This window comes from Leiobunum rupestre, chromosome 10 (genome assembly GCF_980474605.1).
Source record: "Leiobunum rupestre chromosome 10, qqLeiRupe1.1.hap1, whole genome shotgun sequence".
NCBI lineage: Eukaryota > Metazoa > Arthropoda > Arachnida > Opiliones > Sclerosomatidae > Leiobunum > Leiobunum rupestre.
The window spans coordinates 38,339,607-38,359,792 of NC_143393.1; the positions used below are offsets into that span (position 1 = coordinate 38,339,607).

The window sequence follows — 20,186 nt, forward strand, 5'->3', positions numbered from 1 at the left end:
TGCAATTCTATGTGCTACGGAAACCACAGCTATTCAAAAATATAACTTTCATGAAAATCGGACTTAAATTAAGGAACTGTATGTAGATTTTTAGGCGAAAATATAAAAACACGAAAATTGGGGTCCCATAAATTACCCTGAAAACTATACTTAAATTTAATATTTACTGATATAACCAAAGTTGTAGGTCCGCTGAATCCTAACCTATCCAATAAATGTTTTTTAAACGTTATCGGACTTAATTTTAATGAAAATATCTACCACATAAAGCGAAATCACCGAAAATAGTAAATTGGGCAAATGCCCAACTTCTTGGGCTCCGATATGAAAACTTTGTGAAAGGCTATCAATGGCAATGTATGTACACTCGAACGAGATACCATTGACTCTTCTAGTTATAACCGTTGAAGAGGTATGCGCGACACGGCAGCATCGGCGACAACGGCTACACTGTACGTGAGACTAATACACACAAATCCTTAGGATTGTGTGTAAAAACCAGAAAAGAAACAGGAAACCTTTCTTTAATCAGCCAAATATTTGATCATAAGCCTATCAACCCTAAGTTTGAAACGCGCATAGCGACAGTGCTTCCACTTGGACAATCTCATTTCTCCCTCTGTCGGTTCTAATAAATCCCTTTTTATCCCTTTCACCATTTCTTTAACTAAAACAATAAGATTTATAATTTTTAGGCTTTATGTAACGAAAAACGTTTCTTGAAAATATTTTAAAATCTATGACACACTTCCGAATCCCAGTTAATTTCAATTTTGGATTCCAATAAAGGTAGAAGCGCGGTATTTGAAGTACTAGACCAAAATATTTCTAGCGAAAATTAGGAAAATTTCCAAAATCCTTAATTTTCGAGAAAATCCCAAAATTATCCCTTTTTCCCTCTCTTCCAAAATAAAATCCCTTTTAGATCGGAAAATCCCTAAAAAGGGATAAAATCCCTCAAAGTGGAAGCACTGCATAGCGCCCTTTGTACCACCACTGGACGGGCGAAAAAGAAGAAATCAGGCGATAGTATCGGCACCTGGTAGAGATAATTTGAAGCTTCTTCCTTCCCCCTTTCTCTCTCTACGCACCTCTCTCTTACTAAAGCAGCTGGCATCATGCATTGCGAGACGCGTTACGTTTCTCTTTTCCGCCACCGGGTGGATTTAGCGCTGTACTTTCGGCAGTCGTTAGCTTGAACCAAAACTGCCTTTCGATTCAAACTTAGGGTTGATAGGCTTATGATTTGATTTATATAACCATATGTAACATAATTACTCATAAGTATGCCTCTGTATAATATTTCCATTGAAAAAAATTCAATGATACCTGGTTTCACGCGGAACATACATTGAGCGGACCCAAAAATGCAAAAATGCTTATAGTCCTTGCGCTATTGAAAAGGTTACCGTGGAAATGTAATCACGTGATCGCGAGGCACGAGCTAAACTTGACATGGGCAAAGCCAGAAACGCGCGAGGAAACCTCACTAACTTCCGTTTCCCATCATTAAAGTTGATGACGCGTATTTCGTCACTTAGTTGTAAGTGACGTAATTTACGTCATATCCCGTGAACAAGGTTTCATTAACGAAAATGCTTTTATGGCATACTTATGAGTGATTATGTTACATATGATATAACCTTTAAATCGTTAGACTTTGAAGTTCAGAGGTTTATCTTCATATTATTGATTTATTTATTTGAGTACGGGCTACGAAGCTAGATGTTAGCTTATGAGTAGCCCTACAGTATTTTTAGTTTTTACTTTTTTTTTTCAATGATGTCCCCCCCCCCTCGAAACCAGATCCTGGCTACGCCACTGGTAGGCACGTGCCTAGGGCGCCAAAGCTCTGATAAAGACGCACGGTCGAAGTACTTGGCTTACCCCTACTTAGCTGACCAGCCCGTTAAAGGGATCCCTCACTCACAACAGGGGAAGGCATAGGGGTCAGAAAGGAACTGGTTTTGAAGCACACTGCAAGTCTGGATTTTATGTGACCCCTATGCCTCCCCCTGTTGTGAGTGAGGGATCCCTTTAAACAAGGCCAAAGGGCGCCAAATTGTTCTGTGCCTAGAGGCGCCGAGCCCGAAAAGGTTCATCCGCCCCTGCCTACAGGAGCCAATGGTATACAATGATGATAAAATACTACAGAATAAGAGCAAAAAAAAAAGAAGGAACGTTGCCGAACGGGTTGGTTACGTAAGAACGCACTAACATGTTTTCTGAAACCAAAGGTAATATAACTACGTAGTTAGGAGGGGTATTACAATCACCGTGTCTGTCGGTGTGTCTGTGGGTGTGTGTGTCTGTCTGTCCGGGTTGCTAACGAGTTCGCATTTTCGGAGCACAGTATAATCGCTGCGTACGCTGTTTCTTGGAATTAGGGAAAAGGTCTTTCCAAAAGCGCAAGTATTTCGTAAGCGAGAAAAATAGAGGAGCCGTTGACCATGGACTAATTAGTCCATGCGTTGACGGTCGCGCTGATTTTTACAGCGGGGGCGGAAGGGAATCATTCGCTCTATCCCTGGGCACGAATAGGCGGGGGGGAGGGGGACGGAAAGCGGAAACTTTGATTATAGCGATAAACAGCTGCTTGAAATACTATTTCAAAACTAAAACCAAAACTCCCTAAAGTTATTTTTCCCACTGGTATCAGTGATGGTAAGTCGAGGGAAATTTCCCAGATCTAGGGAAATTTTTACCCCTAAAAATCCAAAAAGGGAAAAGGGAAATCAGACTAAAAATTTGCGAAATCTAGGGAAATTCGACGTAGGGTGATTTTAAAGTGAAGCTACTAATCTAAATAATCACAATATTTAAAATAATTGATTTAATTTTATGAAAATATGAAAAGAGAGTAATCTTAGCAAGAAAGCTTAAAGGAAAAGTCCAGGTTGGGTAAAACTTGGGTCTATTTGAAAGATCATGTTTAAATAAACTCAAAAATATCAGTCGTAAAATTGTATCTTTTTTTAATGACGAGAAATTCATTTTTAAACGAGCCAAATTTACCGCCAAGCAATCTGCCATTTTTTGTTTCGGGGTGACGTTTTAGGACTTTAATCACGTGCTGTTTGCGCTGTACAGCACTCTGTTTCCTGCACGCGCTTGCTCCGCGTGCGGTCTGCGGAGGGAAAGCGAAAGAAAATGGCAGCTCGCTTGGCGGTAAATTTCGCTCGTTTAAAAATTAATTTCTCGTCATTAAAAAAAGATACAATTTTGCGACTGATATTTTTGAGTATATTTAAACATGATCTTTCAAATAGACCCAAGTTTTACCCAACCTGGACTTTTCATGACAGACTATAATTATAATTGGCGGGTGGCGGGAAGTTTGAATTAGACAATTTCTTTCGATATGCTAGAATAAGATTATAATTGGCGGGTGGCGGGAAGTTTGAATTAGACAATTTCTTTCGATATGCTAGAATAGGATTATAATTGGGTAGGTGGCGTGAAGTTTGAATTAGACAATTTCTTTCGATATGCTAGAATAAGATTATAATTGGCGGGTGGCGGGAAGTTTGAATTAGACAATTTCTTTCGATATGCTAGAATAGGATTATAATTGGGTAGGTGGCGTGAAGTTTGAATTAGACAATTTATTTCGATATGCTAGAGTAGGATTATAATTGGCGGGTGGCGGGAAGTTTGAATTATACTATTTCTTTCGATATGCTAGAATCTAGAACGTATATATGTATAAGAACGTTGAACTATCAAATTGGCCCCTGGTTTCAATCGGTTACTACGCCCAAAATACCGCGTGTGGCGCGCGCAGCGTTGCCAGGCGTACCATAATTTTAGCCGTGTACCATATGGTACGCTTTTATGCAATAATTTCCTTAAGTTGTACCATATTTTCAATAATTTTTATTATGATTTTAATTCATGTTCAGCCCCATACCAACAAAATTGCCTGGAGCTGTAACTCACACCTAAAGTTACTAAACTCAGTTTGCGGCAGTTTGACAGTTCTGTTCTACTCAGCTCCAGCACGATAGTGCCATCTCTAATTATCCCCCCGAAACACAAAACCACCGACTTCCGCCTTAATATCTCTAAATTGGGTGGTTTTGACTCATGTTTCATAAATAAATTAATATTAAAATTTTAAATAACTACAAGTTCTTTGAATACGGAATATAAGATTAAATGCAATAATTTTTCCAAGAATTCAATAATTTTCGATCAGGGGTGCAATAATTTTCAGTTTTTGACCTGGCAACGCTGGGCGCGCGCTTAAGGTTAAAACCAGAGAGGGTAAAGTCGCTTCGCTAAATTTGGTTTATTATTAGAAGCTATTTTAACCATAGACTAAGAAAGGTTTCACAAGGACATTTCGCGCACGAATTTAAAACCATGTAAAGTCTCAGCACGGGAGGGCGCCACGTATATCAAAATGCTGGTGCGAACCAAAGACTAGTGAAAGTTTACCAAAACACGTGACAGCATCGAAGGACTCAAATATTATTCTTAATAGCACGTGTTTTAGAAATCAGATGTGATTCTGTTGAAATTCAAATGAAAATAATATGCACGTGATCACCACTTTCTTTAAAATCCGCTAGGCGCACGGCCGTTCGCACCATTAACGAAGTCGGGGGGGTCTCGCGCCGCCGGTTATAGAGGAAAAAGCTAAGGGGGGGTCAAACGCGAAATGTCCTTGTGAAACCTTTCTTAGTCTATGTTTTAACTACCCCTGCAAGTAATTTCTTTACCTTCATTATCACTTTCTAGGGTTTGTTTGTCACTATCATAAAAAATTGTTGGAACAGAGGAATCTGTCAGTCTATCTTGGTTTTTATGTTCATAAAACAATTGTCAGTAAAATGTTTAGCACATAGCCTGTGATTAGCATGTAGGTATTCTTATTCTCCTTGGTGTAGCCACGTGGCGCAATTTCGCTCTCATTCGCGAATTTTTCGATTTTCTTCGCTGAGTTAGCTCGCAATCAACGAACCCAGGAATTTAGGCCTAGCTTAATTTATTTATTATGGAGAAAAGAACTGGGTTAGTTTCCGAGAGTTGGACTTTGATATTTTCGATTTAACAATGTTTTGGAATAAAATTATTTGTGAATTGAATATTTTTAATTATGGAAGTTGAAACATTAGGCCTTGGACGCGGTAAATCTCTGCCGCTAGCCTCACATTGGATTAAGAAAATTCAACACCACACACACTCCTATATCCCGTCTCCCTTAACAATTTCCCTATCATTATACCCCGACAGAATATTTATCTTTTTTTATTACATTTATTTTGTAGACATTTAGGATCCAATTTGTCGGTAAGCACGGAGACTTCACTTTCCTCGGCCATTTTCGCGACCAAAGAATGCATGGATTTTGCGTAAAAACCGCGAGAGGCGCATTTATACAAAATAAATTCGGCAAATATGGTTCTGCTTTTTTACAGAGGGAAAGGCTATGGCAGATAGCGCATGCGCAGTCGTTCTTTTTATCTATAAGATAATTTACCCCCCTGCATGGTCACTTGCGTTGCCCTTTAATAAACTCGTCAAAATATTTTTGCGTCGTCAAAAACGCGTCTTCAAAACGCGCGCGAGCAGACTGGAAATGCAAGTGGCGCCCTCTGTCAATGGGGACCTATGGACGTTCTTGCGGCAAAAATATTATTACGTGTTTTTTCGAAAGAGGCGCCTCTCATAGCGAAGCGACGAGTTTACCCTCTCTGTTAAAACCGTTTCTAGTTCAAGCGCGCGCTGCACGCCGATTTTAGGGGTGAGTTATTCTGAAACCGATTGCATCATGGCCCAAGCGATGCCTTTTGTTCAACGTTCTTATACATATTTACGTTCTTGCTAAAATAGGATTATAATAGTTCTTTCTATAAAGTAACATGGCCTTCTTGTTTTAATGTAGCTCTTACGTCACTATATTTACCTTTTCCTAAACTACGAGCGCGCGCTCGAATCACGAGGAGCTTCCTATTTTCTAACGCTCGTGCAAATCGCGCGTGCTAAGATAATTCTGCCAAAGCTAAGTCTTGTGACGTAAGAGCAACATGTTATACTTCTACTTTTAACAAGTTGGATAAGCGTTAAAAATTTATAGAAATAACTATTGGCGGAATGTTTGAATAGATAATTTCTTTCGATACACAATTTCTTTTGATATGCTTGAATAGGATTATAATTGGCGGGATGTGTGAATTAGATAATTTCTTTCGATATGTCATAAAAAGAATATTTTTCGACTTTGTAAATTAATTATATTGGATTATTATTGCACGTCGTAAGACATCGAAGGTAGCTTAACTATTTTACCTTTGATACTTTGCGTCGATGTGAAAGTAATATTTCGGCTGGGCCGACTTGTTATAATATAGATACGTTCTTGTTTGAAATGATACTTATCCCAATCTTTATAGATTTCTATTTATATTTTTCAGGCAAGGGCAAAAAATAATTGAAATAAATTGAAACTCTCATATCTTAAATATATGAAAGATCATGAAAAAAAAACTAAAAATAATTGAAAGATTGTGAATGATTTGGTCGCCATCTATGTTCAAAAATATCAAAAATAGAATGATATTTTATAGAAATTTCAGAGGGAAAAAATTTATAATATAGTATAGCTGCTGCCATCTATGTAAAAAGATACGAAAAAGCTAATATAATATTTTTTTCTGAAACCTGGGAAGCCCTCCCTCGATGCCGCGTCCTACCGCGCTATCTCTCTGCTTCCTAATCTCGGCAAAATTTACGAGAAGCTGGTTTTAGGAAGACTGGTCTGGTTCCTAGACCAGAACGCTGTTCTGCCTGCAGAGCAATCGGGTTTTCGACGTGGGCGTCGAGCGACCGACAATGCGATCCGCCTTGCTATGGCAGCCCAAGGCGCTCTCGCTACGAACAATCACTGCCTTGCGGTCTTCTTAGATCTGAAAGACGCTTTTGGCTGTGTTCACCACCAGGCGCTGCTCTACAAACTCCAACACCGGGGCCTTACCGGCAATCTTCTTCGTTGGGTGGAAGACTTCCTCAAGGATAGGACCTATCAGGTCAGGGTCAATGGTACGCTCTCAGCCACTTACCTCGTCACGAGAGGCGTTCCTCAGGGCAGCTCGATCAGCCCCATCCTCTTCACTGTAATGTTGGACGGGATTCCCCAACTATGCCAGAGACATGTTTCCCAAGGGGAACACGCCGACGATATTTCGGCCTGGGTCTGTGGATAAGCCCTTCGCTCCTTATACGGCTCCATGCAACAATCGCTTGATCACATCGCGGAGTATGGTACGGTCTGGGGGCTCAACTTTCAGCGACTCAAGTGCCAGTTTATGCTTTTCTCAAAGGAGACTACCATCCCAGGCGATCTCACACTCAGTCTCGATGGCACTCCCTTAACCAAAGTCCACTCGTATAGGTACCTCGGTGGTATTTTCAACGACCAACTCACATGGAAGCCTCACGTCGAGGCTCTAGCCTCCTCTTCTCTCAAGCGCCTCAATCTTCTGCGTACTGTCTCAGCGACCGGTTGGGGTGCCAGTAGAGGCGTGCTAAGGCTTTTGTACACCCACCTCATTCGCTCCAGGCTGGATTATTCCAGCCCCCTCTATGCGTCCGCAGCCGCCCCTCTGCTCGCCTCTTTGGACAAAGTCCAAAACGCTGCTCTACGGGTCATCCTTGGTGTGCCACGGTCTACACCCATTGTCCTAATGGAAGCTGAGGCCGCAATTCCACCGCTGAGTTTTCGTCGCACTCTTTTGGACCTCCATACACTTGCTCCATGTGGCGCAGCGGATACCCCGACGTTTTATCCCGCTCTTCTTCGGGACAACCTGGCTCAACTGGAGGTCATTGAGCATCGCTTCGCCCCGGATTGGCTTCCTTTTCTGCTCCGGGCGTGGAACTTGGCTAGGTAACACAATATCTCCTGGCTCTTTCATTCCTCCAGGGGTCATCTTCCTACCACGTCCACTCCTCCCTGGGAACCTCCCAAGGTGACGGTCATCTCCCGTTGGCTAACTACTCGCAAAGGTGACCTCTGCTCGGACGCGCTACGACAGTTGTTCCTCGCGACGCTCGACATCTACGCCAAAGACGCGACGGTTATTTAGACTGACGGGTCTCTCGCCCCGGACTCGGGAGTCGGGGGTGCCGCCTTCGCCATTCCTTCTCTCGGGGTCGGTGCTCGGTCTCTGGTGGATCTCGGCCATCCCATAAACAGGATAGAGCTGTTGGCCATTCAATTGGCACTTTCATACGCTTCCGCTCATCTTGAAAGTTCAATAGTCCTCTGCTCCGACTCCAAAAGCGCGCTTACGATGTTACATTCGCGTTCAAATGATCCGGTAATCACCGCTATTCATGACTTATGCGACGGGTACTCCTACTCAGTGACTCTTTTGTGGTGTCCGGCTCACGTCGTCGGCGTAGTGGCCAATGAAACGGCGGACGGTCTCGCGGACGTCACCAGTCTTCCGCGTCCCTCCAAGGTGGACTTTTTCCTCCCGGCTACGTTCTCCGAATTGAAATCCGCGTGTAGTAAAGTGGTTACCAGTGCTTGGTGGGACTCCTGGCAGACCTGCGCCACCTCCTACGCGCTCAGGGAAGCGAAGCCTAATCCGGGCTCTCGCGAGATTATGCGGCGGCAGCTCCCCAGGCGGGATGACACTCTTTTGGCGCGTCTTGGCTGCGGACGCCTTCCCACGAAAGCAACTCTCTTCCGCTTTAATTTGAGTAGCTCGGATTCTTGCTTGAAGTGCGGGGCGGTAGATACCGCGGAGCACATTCTCTTCGCCTGTCCATCCCAAGTTGCAGCACGGCGAGGTCTCCTTAGTAGTCTCCATAAGAGCGCTCTTCCCGTCTCTCTGACGGGTGTGTTGAAAGCGGTCCACGCCGGATCTTCAGACGTTATTTCCGCCACTTGCGCTATACTTCGCAACGCTGTTCGGACTTGATAACTTTCTGCGGACTATTATTATCTCGTTTCTTTTTTTTGTTTTGTTATTCGATTTGTCGCGTATTTTAATTTTTTGTTTTGTGTGTTCATTTTATTGCATTGTTCGCTTTTAGTGTTTGTTAATTTTTCCATTTGTTTTATTTTGAATCTGGGGGCCTATTCTGTAAATATTCGGAATCCAATTTTCGATCGAAAACTAGATTTCGAACTTCAAGATCTCGACGAATGGTATTCGGTAAAGATTTCGAATAAGCATAAATCAATGTAAATTGTCGAAGTCGATCTCGACATGGTATAGGGTATCGAGATCGAATTCCCATTCGATTTCTTACAGAATCGCCCCCCTGGTGCGCTTGGTGTGAAGGCTCATTGCTATATACACCAATATTAATTCTCGTTATTTGCCCCCCCTCCTCTCTCCAACAGGCATATACTTAGAAGCGCCTCTCGCGGGGATTTGTGGCGCACTAAAAAGCAGAATTGTTTTTGGTTTTTTCCAGCATGTGCGATTGCGTTGGAATTATTGGTTATTGCATTTTTCATATCGTAATCTCATTAATTATATATGAATAGTTATGTCTACAAATAGATATTGTATTGAATATTCCAAAACTGGAACCGCAGGCTGTAAGAAATGCAAAGAAAAAATTGAGAAGAAAGCCTTAAGGATTGGGAAATTAGTTCCAAATCCATTTGGTGATGATGGAGGAGAAATGAAACAGTGGTTTCATATGTCTTGTATTTTTGAACAACTTGAAAAAGCACGAGCTACCACAAAAAAAATTGAGGATCCAGGTGATTTAGAAGGATGGGAAAACATAGAAGATGATGATAGGAAACTTGTCATGAAACACATAAGAGGTGAACTATAATTAATTTTCAACCATTATTATCCATGTCTAAAATCCTATTTATGTTAGAACTTGAGGAAAAGACGGCAAACAAAAGTTCTAATAAAACACCAAAGTCTAAGTCAACATCAAGTTCAAATAGCAGTTCTAAATCTACAGACACCCCAAAAAAGGAATTTAAACCAAAGAAATCCACTAATGATGGTATGCGTAGACTATACACATTTTCATGTGCAAATGAATTTTTTTTATATCTATTAATTTATTAAATTTTTACACAGATAATCTCCCATCAACATCAAATACTCCCTCCATTAAGAAAAAAACAACCATAACTAAATCTGGTGGTAAAGATGATCTTTTTAGAGAATTTAGAAAAATTTTAGTCAACGTTGCGGAAGTCAGCAGCTATTTAGAGAAGACAAAAATCTTCAAAGAGTTTTTTGAAGGAGGAGCTGATGGAAGTAGGCTATAGTTAATTAATAATAAAGTTTCTGAATTTTTTCTTTGTTTTAATTTAATTTGTTTTATTTAGAGGGTTTTAAAGGTGATTTACACCTTTGGGTTAAGATGTTACTTCCCGGTGTCACGAAACGAATTTATAATTTGCAAAGTAAACAATTGATAAAAATTTTTAGTCAGATGTTTGGAGCAGATCAAGATGCCATGTTAGAAGATTTGGAAAAAGTAAATCATCTGACGTGTTATACTATGATTTGTTACGATGCTTCGTTTGTTTTAATCAATAATATATTACTTAGGGTGACATTGCGGAAACCGTTCGTATTTTTTTTGAACAGTCGACCGAGTGCGTTCCTATAAAGAAGAGTACTTTAACCATCCAAGATATTGATAACATGTTGGAAAAATTATCCCAAAAAACGCATCAAAATGATCAAATGAAAGTGTTGGAAAAAATTGCTGAAAAGTTGGTCTTGTTTCTCATAATAATAAATAGTGTCAGAAGTAAACAATACATCTCTTAGAAAAGTATCCGTATCTCTTTAATTTGTACCCTTGACATTGTTATACAGAGTAATACGCAGGTAAAATATTCAACTGTACTTACGCTTCAGCTGTTTGATGGGAGATTTACTTCCATTAAAAACTACCAAAATCCAGCGAAGGTACATTTTTAATTTTTATAATTTAGATGGATACTTCTCTTGTAAGAGAAGTATTATATACTTCTGCTGCCGAGGGGCTAAAATAAGGATTTTGTAGAACTATTGCTATAAACAAACTAAACCCCCAAAACATAATTTCAATGAGCTAAAAAAGCAATTGGAATTCAGAATTTGTAGCAGACAAATATTTTAACAAAATTATGTAAAGTAACTTAGTTCAGCAAAATTGGCGGTTCAGCAAAATTGGCTGCGTTTGCTGATATGTACAGGAAAGACCCATTGATCGCGTCATCTCCCATGAGGTAATCAGGTATTTTAATTTTTTTCTGATAATTTCATGATAAATAGCAATGCCCAAATCCAATTTTATTACTGTAAATCCGAGTTTTAGAACTACTCGGAACTGCGCACTATTTTAGCCCCTACTGCTATCTTGTTATTAAAATGTAATATTTTTTTCCTATTTAGATGTACTGGAAATGATTTGAAAGTTGTTGTACGATTAATTAAACATGATCTCAGAATCAATGCAGGTCCTAAACACGTGTAAGAATTTTTTTTAAATAAGCTAGTTGGGATATTTTCTAATGGGTGTGTTTTTTTTAAGTAAATTGGTCTTTAATTTTTTTATAGCTTGGAAGCATTGCACCCAAAAGCGTACGAAGCATTTCAAGCTTCGAGAAACTTAGATGATGTTATAAACAGAGTTTTAGAGATGAAGGAATCTGGCTCCGATCAGAAAGACTTTGGAGCCAAAGCCTCTCTTATGACTCCTGTCCTTCCCATGCTTGTAAGACGAGATGATGAAATTGATTAATGCAAACTAATTCTAATATTTGTCTTCAAAAATAAATAAGGCTGAAGCTTGCAAAAGTGTTGATTACGCCTTTTCAAAATGTCCGAACGGGATGTTTGCGGAAATTAAATACGACGGAGAAAGAGTCCAAGTTCACAAACAGGGTGATGAGTTTAAATATTTTAGTCGCAGCCTGAAACCAGTATTGCCTCATAAAGTTAGTTTCAAATACTTTTTAGTTAATTATATTGTCTTTATAACCATTTTAATAAATATTTAGGTGGAACATTTGAAAAATTTCATTCCAAAAGCCTTCGAATTTGGTGAAGACTTGATTTTGGACGCGGAAGTGTTGCTAATTGACACCAAAAACGGAAAACCACTTCCGTTTGGAACTTTAGGCAAACACAAAGTAACAATTGTCATTTTTTTTTAATATTTTTAAAATGTTTATTAAATGTTTAACTTATTTAATATCAGAAAGAAGCGTTTAAAGAAGCTAGCGTTTGCCTGTTTGTTTTTGACTGCCTTCATTACAATGGAGAAAATCTAATGGAAAAGTAAAATTGGATATATAATTTTTGTTGTTTGGAATTTATACTTTTTTTCCGTTATTTAGACCACTAACGCAAAGGAAAAACACTTTAATGAAAGTGATGAAAGAAATCCCAAACCACGTTGTTTTCTCAGAATTGAAAGATATTGATGTATGATTTATGATTAGTTATTATGATTTAATATAAGTTATATAAGTCCTGCATTTCGTGTTTTTATTATCAGGATAAGAAAGAATTAAAAGATCTCATTGAAGATGTTATAAGTCAGGGTCTGGAAGGATTGGTTTTGAAAGATAAAAAGGTATTTTGATATTTATAGTAGGAGGGTGCGAGTACTTTAGTTTTTTGGGCTCATTCACGACTCTAGTCTGGAAAATTAGAATCGCTATTCCAATCCTAAATCAGTTAATTGTTTTTATTTACTAATTTTAACAAAAATTAAAATTATATTACACTTAATTTAATTGCCAACTTTAAAAGTCAACGGAGGAGCTCCATCAAGGAAACTGTCGTCCCTAAACTATCTAGTTCGAGCAATTTCTAGACCGTGGCAAAGGACTCAGGTACTCGTTAGAGTCCTAGAAATATCACTCTAGTGCTCGCAATATTAGAGTACTCTCACAACTATAATTTATAGGTCTTAAAAAAATACGACAGTGAGTATAATTTTTTCTAGAGTAAATACTCTCCTGGAAAACGTCACTGGTTGAAAGTTAAAAAGGATTATTTGGAGCAAGGAGCCATGGCTGATACTGCGGATTTAGTGGTTTTAGGAGCGTATTTTGGAACTGGACAAAAAGGTGGCATGATGTCAATATTCCTAATGGGATGTTGGGATGAAGATCGCGAAAAATGGTGCACCGTTACAAAAGTTCATGGAGGTCATGATGATGAAACGTTGGCTAGATTACAAGATGAATTAGATATGGTGAAGATAAGTAAGGTAAATAAAGATCATTATTGAATTTTAAAACTGGATTTGTTTTAACCGTTTGTTCTTTTGTTAAGGATTTTAGCAAAGTTCCGTCTTGGCTAGATATAAAGAAGCCCTTAGTTCCTGATTTTATCTGCAAAAATCCTAAGGTAATCATTCGTTATCATACTCAAGTATTTTATATCTTAATGAAATTGTGAAATCCCAGAAAGCTCATGTTTGGGAAATAACTGGAGCGGAATTTAGTCAAGCTGAAGCTCACACCGCTGGAGGGATTTCCATTCGATTTCCTAGAGTTACTAAAATCCGATCTGACAAAATGCCCAAAGATGCTACTACATTAAAGGAATTAAAAGTGAGACTCGATTATAATTATAAAGTTTCGTACGTGACCTGGAAAACCTGGAATTTTCAAGGAATTTAAAAATGGTACCTAAAAAGTAAAAAGTCATGGAATTAAAAAATGGCTTCAAAAGGTCAAGGAAAAGTCAGGAAATTCAAAATGGCTCCAAAAAGTCAGGGAATTCAAAAATGTTTCCCAAATGTCAGGGAATTAAAAAATGGCTCCAAAACTGTGGAATTTTAAAATGACCCTAAAAAGTCTGGCAATTCAAAAATGGCTCCAAAAAGTCAGGGAATTTTCAGATGGCCTGAAAAAGTCAGGGAATTTAAAAGTGCCCTGAAAAGTCAGGGAAAATTAAGGGAATTGGAAAATGGCCCCAAAAAGTCACGGAATGCGAAAATGACCCCAAAAAATCGGCGTGATAAATTTTTTAAAGATGAGTTAAACATAAATACTAAATATTTGCAAGATTTTACCAAAAATCATTAATTTTTTTTACAAAAATGGTCAGGGAAATTTGGTACGAACCCTTATTATGTTTATCAGAAAATAGTTTATCTTTTTCTTGTAGGTTTTGTTCAAAAACTCCAAACAAACAACTCAATTCACGGGTATGAAGCCGTCTCCAACTAAGAAAAGATCGCATTTAGATGATGATGAAACTGATACAGAAATATCATCCTCAAAGGTGCTTTTGGATTATTTTTTGGTTGACTGTTATTGTAATTTAACTGATTTTGGGTTTTTCTTACTGATATGACTAATCCACACTGATCAAAGAATATAAAGCCCCAGGAATGGAAGGATTGATATTATTGGCCGCGTGTTTTGGCTGCGATAGAAACTTCCGGCAAAGCAAATCAGAGTAACCGGAAATGGTTACTGCAACCCGGTCTCTCTTTAAAAACGAGAGGCGCAAAAGTTCCACTAGACAGAGCTACATCTTCCATTCCTGGGGCTTTATATTCTTTGCACTGATTTAGATATTATCCTGTTTTTTAAACAATTTTTACAGATAAAAAAAAACGTGCCTAAGCAGCTTGCTTAGAATTTATAAAAGCCCTTTAAAAAAAATACGCTCCTAGCATGTGCTTCCATCTATTGGTATATATAGAAGCTAATTAAAAGAGGGACCCAATTTCAAGACCCATTGTGGCTTGATTAACTTGTTTAGATTTTATTTTTGGCGACTTTCGAAAAGAGTTGGAGCCCTTAGTTAAAGAAAAACAAAAATTATAAAAATTATTAACAAAAGGACTAGTAACATATGTGCATTCTGTATTCTAAAACAAGTTATGAGTGCTACTTTTTCCATACCTAACAAATAAAGTTGGAATAATATTAATGGTGGAGTAGAGCTCTAGTTCAAAGTTATTGCTATAACCAAAAGTAGCATAAGACCCATAAGTGTGTCAGAACGGTATAGTAGTTAATTAATGAGAGTTTGTTGCAAAGGATAAAAGGGTCGGAAAATACGTCATCCAAATCGAGTTACTCCAGCGCCACCGAGTGAGGCGTTTTAGAACGTATGTCTACGGACGAGAAAATTGCGCCAAACTAAAGACTAAATATATAGTTGCTAGTACTATTCCAACTAGTAGGTTATGTAGTCTATAGTGTGACTAGGTCTCACTAGAAATGTTAATTATTTGATGATATTGTTAATAGGCGCGAAGGTACAGCTGTCACACTTTTGGGTCTTATGCTACTTTTGCTATAACAAAAGCGCCATCTATCCGCCTCTTTATGAAAAGTGGCATTCAATAATCAAGTTTGTTATGGTTAATCGGTAAAAAGCAGTAATTTTGACGCGAACCTATAAAACGGTAAAATCGTGAGATCCGTTTATGATCATCAGGGTTCATACAAACCTGGAGAACCTGGAAAACCTGGAAATATCAGTGAAACAGATTCTTTCCAAAAAAATCAGGGAGATATCAGGGAAATTTTAAATATTTAACGAAAACCTGGATATATCAGGGAAATTCGTTTGAGTCTTTAAGCGCCTTAATAATTATATATATATTTTTTTCGATTAAACGAAAACATACGGTGCTTGAGCACTTGGAAATATCAGGGAAATTTCCAGGAGAAAACCTGGAAATATCAGGGAAATTAATTTTCCAAATGTTGTATGAACCCAGTAGTTTTCCTTCTTTCCATTAATTCTCTTAATATTTTATTATGCAGGAAAAGTCGAAAACCCTCGCCAAGGACAGTCCTAGTCATAGAAGTAAAGAAGGCAAAGAAAATTCATGCTTTGGTGTAAAAAAATTCAAATAGAATAATATTTATTTAAAATATATGCACGTCAATTTGTGTAATCAAAATTTTATAAATACTTATAGATGTTTCACGATGTATTTACGAATGTAAATATGTATATTCCAAAATCTGCAAACGATTACCATGTTCTGGTCCGTTACTTCGTGGCGTATCCTTTTAAAAAAAATTCAATTCGATATTATTATGACCGTCACTAGATGGCGACAATTGGTCCGTAATTAAGACATAGATGGCGATACCTAGTCCGCGGGTATTACTAAATTCTATTATTCAAGATTTGGCGTCTAATTCGGGCTATTACCGATCATTGTTTTTTAATGTAGGATATTCCAGACATTTCACAATGCTTCCTACCCTTAATGTACTAAATTGTTTGCCCTTTAAATAGGCTTTTGTGTTAACGTTTTCGCCTTATATCATAACAGTTCTGGTAATGTGACTGATACTTTTCTTTAGTGGACGTTATTCCTATTTCCCTCAAGCGGTGGATTTTGGAAGCTTATAAAGGCTTGGAGGATGGAAATTATGGGGTAGACTGGGTAGGTAGGATTGGCAACGTTAAACCATTGAACTTAATACAATATAGACATCTAGCGGAAATAGTTTGAATAGTTAATATAGAAACACTGCCTGCCGTAAGATGGCGCCACAGGCTGAGGTTAAAGTTTTAGCTCGAGCGACGGTATTGTAGGTGCGACGGGGAGCTCGTATTGGGGGAATACATTTTTCCTAGGAGGATGGAACGCAGTATTATATTCCTAGATTTTTCCATTCCAGGATATGGGTCATTCATATTTCTAGATAAAGACTGGTGAAGCAGGCACTTTCAGCAGGGCTGCCACGCAGTTTCCCTTCCAAGTTTATTTATTTTTTCCTCGAAAATGTATGGCAACCCTGTTTCATTGGCGTTAAAAAACAATGTTGCCATACAATTTTAAGTACAAATATTATGAATTTAAACGAAAACTGTAGCGTGGAAACCCTGTGAAAATAGCGTCTTCTTTACCATTGTCTTCCAAAAACCACCGCTTGAGAGAAATAGGAATAATGTCCGTTACACCACCATGTCATCTTGAACTAATTTATATATGTACGTTACTGCTACCCTGAAAAGGTTGCACAAGGAGCCCATATATTTAGAAACATTAGAAGCTATATTAGTGTATTGCAGTGGCGGCGTAAGGGGGGGGGTCCGCCCCGAGTACCAGGGTAGCCAGGGGTGCCATCGGAGAAGCTCGAAGGGGGGGTGCAAATCAGAACGATTAAACTTGAAGAAGACGGACGTGAAAACTTCTGCACCGTCCTGGGGGGTGTCACAAAACACTGCCGCCGCCCCGGGGACCCAGCCTTCTTAAGCCGCCACTGGTGTATTGTTTTTCAAACATGTCGAAATTTAGGGGCACTATATTAATAAGTCTAAAACGTCACTCACGTCATTTTGATTTTTACTAAAAGAGCCTGAAATGAATCCTTAACACTAATTACTCCAGATTTGATGGTAACCTATTGAACAAACACGAGGTGGAAACATCCGCAACCCATGTTCTGGTTGATGATGGCTTTCCTGCTAAAAGAAAGAAACCTGAAAATGCCCATTCAGTTCCAGTGGATTGGCTTTGGGACTCCATTAAATTAAAAAAAATGCAGGATGTAAAATTGTACCTGGCTTGATTAATTTTTGAGTGAATCACAAAAAAATTATCATTGATCAATTTAAAAAATTAAAGGTTTAATTTTCTATTGGTGTTGTGGTTTCCATGTTGACGTGAAGTCTCAACAAAGTTAGGATAGGGTCCTTATATTTCTAGTGGAATTATAAGCCTAGCATTTTACTTCATTAAAGTTGTAAGTTGTGTAAGTTAGTGACCAACTTGGAGCTGGCCGAGTTGATGAGTTAGTTCACCGGGTAATTTTGCGCGATTCGGGAGGCACTAGATGATCTGGCAGGGAATTAGAGGAGGGGACAAATGAGTTCCGCCTGTAGTTGGTTTTCATAAAAGGAAGGACGAAAGAAGCACCCCGTTTCGTCCAAGACGACGTTGCATATGTGATAGGGAACAAAGCACCATTATCTTTGTGGATAATACAGTTAATGGTCACCAGGCATTGCATATAAAATGAGCGTGGCGCTGAACGCCGAGACTTTATAGCGGGAAAATCCTTGTTCATGGAATTTCGGTGAATGGGTTGGCCGCTATGGCGCGAGTGTCCAAGTTGGCCGTGGAGTGGGTGACTGAGCGCTTAGAGTTGGAGACCGAACCAGTGGCGGCTCTCGAGGGCAGACAGTAACGCCTGAATATTTGAATAATTTCCAAATTTTCCAATAACCTGATCCAACCAAGGATTCTATATTTTAGAAGGATAGGAAGTGATGGCGCTTTTGCGCCGGGAAGAAAACGCGCGACTGCGCAGTAGCTCCTTCCAAAAATTACCCAGCCAAGGTCAAATATTGTTATTCGTGAAAGCGCCAAAGCCCATTTCGCCGGTGAACGATTTGGCCTTGGGGTGAGTAAAAGCGGTAAAAGTGACATCCCTCTTTTTAAAACTCCACGCTCTTCCCGCCAGGCCGTTTATACAGGGGAACCTAGTCACTTCCTATCCTTCTAAAATATAGAATCCTTGATCCAACAAGCCGGAGATGGCGGTTTGGATTCATAATATAACCTTTTTTTTATAATAATTATCAGCTAGGCTAATACCCAAGGCACCACCTTAGGCCTAAATCATCAAGCGACTTTTGAAGCCATTAACTCAGGTGGCCGGGTTACAATGCGTAGGAGGGTGGTGGCAAGCCCTGCATGCCACGCGAAGCCCTGCATGCCACGCGATCGAGCCAACAGATCCCTACACTAACTATTATTGCGCACTCGACATCGCACTCCTTTTTTTGCCGGTTTTCAAACTGATGATATGCATTTAGCGCCATCTACTGGTTTGAGCGATTTGGTGGAACAAACATTTACACGTGAAAAGCGCGAGTTAGCGTGTTTACGTTCTTTTTACAATTTAAGGCATATCAAAATTTCTTATTTTGGAGAAAGTAAGTACCAACATATGCAAATATTTATTACTACATTATTATTATAAATATATTTAAGCTTGTTTTAATAGGCTAAATTATGAGTTCTAAAAGATTACGACGTGCGCGATAAATATAAGCATGGAGATATAAGCAACTAACTCTGCCCAAACACAAACCGTTATTATTTTGTGGATTGGCATCGGAGCGCATGCGCGTACAATTCCAAAAAAAGCTTGTTCCACCATGTTCCAAGCCCACTAAGTTGCCCCCGACTTTTCAGAATTTTGTGCGCCGTTTTAAAATGGATTGAGGAAGATAAGAGTGCTTCTATTATTAATCCAAGATGGCGGCGAACCACCGCCGCCATCTTGTATTTCTCGGCTTCCTATTGGTCAAATCCGATCAGGTCAAAGCTATTTGTACTTAAAAAGTCACGTGGAACACTTTTCTAATTGGAACCAACTTTCTAACACTTACGGTTCTCGAGTTAGTTGTTGGATGACCTTGAAGACATGGTTCAAGTTCATCGACATTTTCGCATTAGGTTTCCCCCTACATCTTGTATACGACTTGAAAATTTCAAAATCGTACCTGAAACAGATTTTGAGATATTCGCCCTGGTTCATTTTTTAGTGGACACCCTGTATCATTGGTCCACTAGGACTTACGCGATTGAAGCTCGGAATATGAATGGATAATTGTATTCCCCCATTACGGGCTCCCCGTTGCACCTACGGTAACGTAGCTCCAGCTAAAACTTTAACCTAAGCCTGGAGCGCCATCTTACGATAGGCAATGTTACTAGATTAACATATAATTTCGTCTGCTAGACGTTCGAAATAAGAAGTAGTAAAGGGTTTTTCTTTGCATTCGTAGTGGAAACTGATTTTAATTAGTGGATGAAGCTGAATGTTTGGTTTTAGTAGCAAAATATTGTAATATCTAATTAAACATTATACTCGATACTTCTCCTAGTACACCGGTGCGCTGCGAGTTGAACACTTCTACAGGCGTTGGTAGGTCAAAAATCTGAAACTACAGTTTCCGTTCTATAGGATTGGTGGTAAATAATAATTGGGTTGACCCCTTTTTACTTACTTATTTTGAATTTAAAGAGGTCGAAAAATAACGAAATCGGTGTTATATTTTCCGTTATTACGTAACAATTTCATAGTTTTTTAAGATTTTTGTGATGTAGGACTACAAACTTTTGAAACTAGGGCAGTCATAACTCATAACGTCAAATAGCAAAGGCTTAGATAAAGTTATTCAAACGGACGATATTGCAAAGAATCTACGCTGGGATCGCTAGTGTCGGATCGTACTATTTTGGAA

The 20,186-nt window shown here is 39.0% G+C and overlaps 1 protein-coding gene across 1 annotated transcript; it reads left to right on the forward strand.

Annotated features, from left to right (window-relative positions):
- Window positions 1–9,135: 9,135 nt before the first annotated feature.
- On the forward strand, window positions 9,136–17,569 carry DNAlig3 (DNA ligase 3). The gene is made up of 19 exons (XM_090160444.1): window positions 9,136–9,796; window positions 9,856–9,990; window positions 10,068–10,250; window positions 10,322–10,473; window positions 10,548–10,714; window positions 11,382–11,459; window positions 11,547–11,703; window positions 11,771–11,926; window positions 11,990–12,121; window positions 12,190–12,269; window positions 12,329–12,416; window positions 12,490–12,567; window positions 12,943–13,209; window positions 13,275–13,349; window positions 13,409–13,555; window positions 14,115–14,231; window positions 15,734–15,808; window positions 15,892–15,977; window positions 17,320–17,569. The coding sequence occupies exons 1-19, from the start codon at window positions 9,511–9,513 to the stop codon at window positions 17,498–17,500; spliced, it is 2,640 nt and encodes an 879-aa protein (XP_090016570.1). The 5' UTR covers window positions 9,136–9,510; the 3' UTR covers window positions 17,501–17,569.
- Window positions 17,570–20,186: the final 2,617 nt, after the last annotated feature.

Coding starts and splice junctions, on each gene's coding strand:
- DNAlig3 (XM_090160444.1), top strand. CDS start 9,511: ATGTCTACAAATAGATATTGTATTGAATATTCCAAAACTGGAACCGCA. Junction 13,350..13,408: donor TTATCTGCAAAAATCCTAAG/GTAATCATTCGT, acceptor GTGAAATCCCAG/AAAGCTCATGTTTGGGAAAT. Junction 13,556..14,114: donor CTACATTAAAGGAATTAAAA/GTGAGACTCGAT, acceptor TTTTTCTTGTAG/GTTTTGTTCAAAAACTCCAA.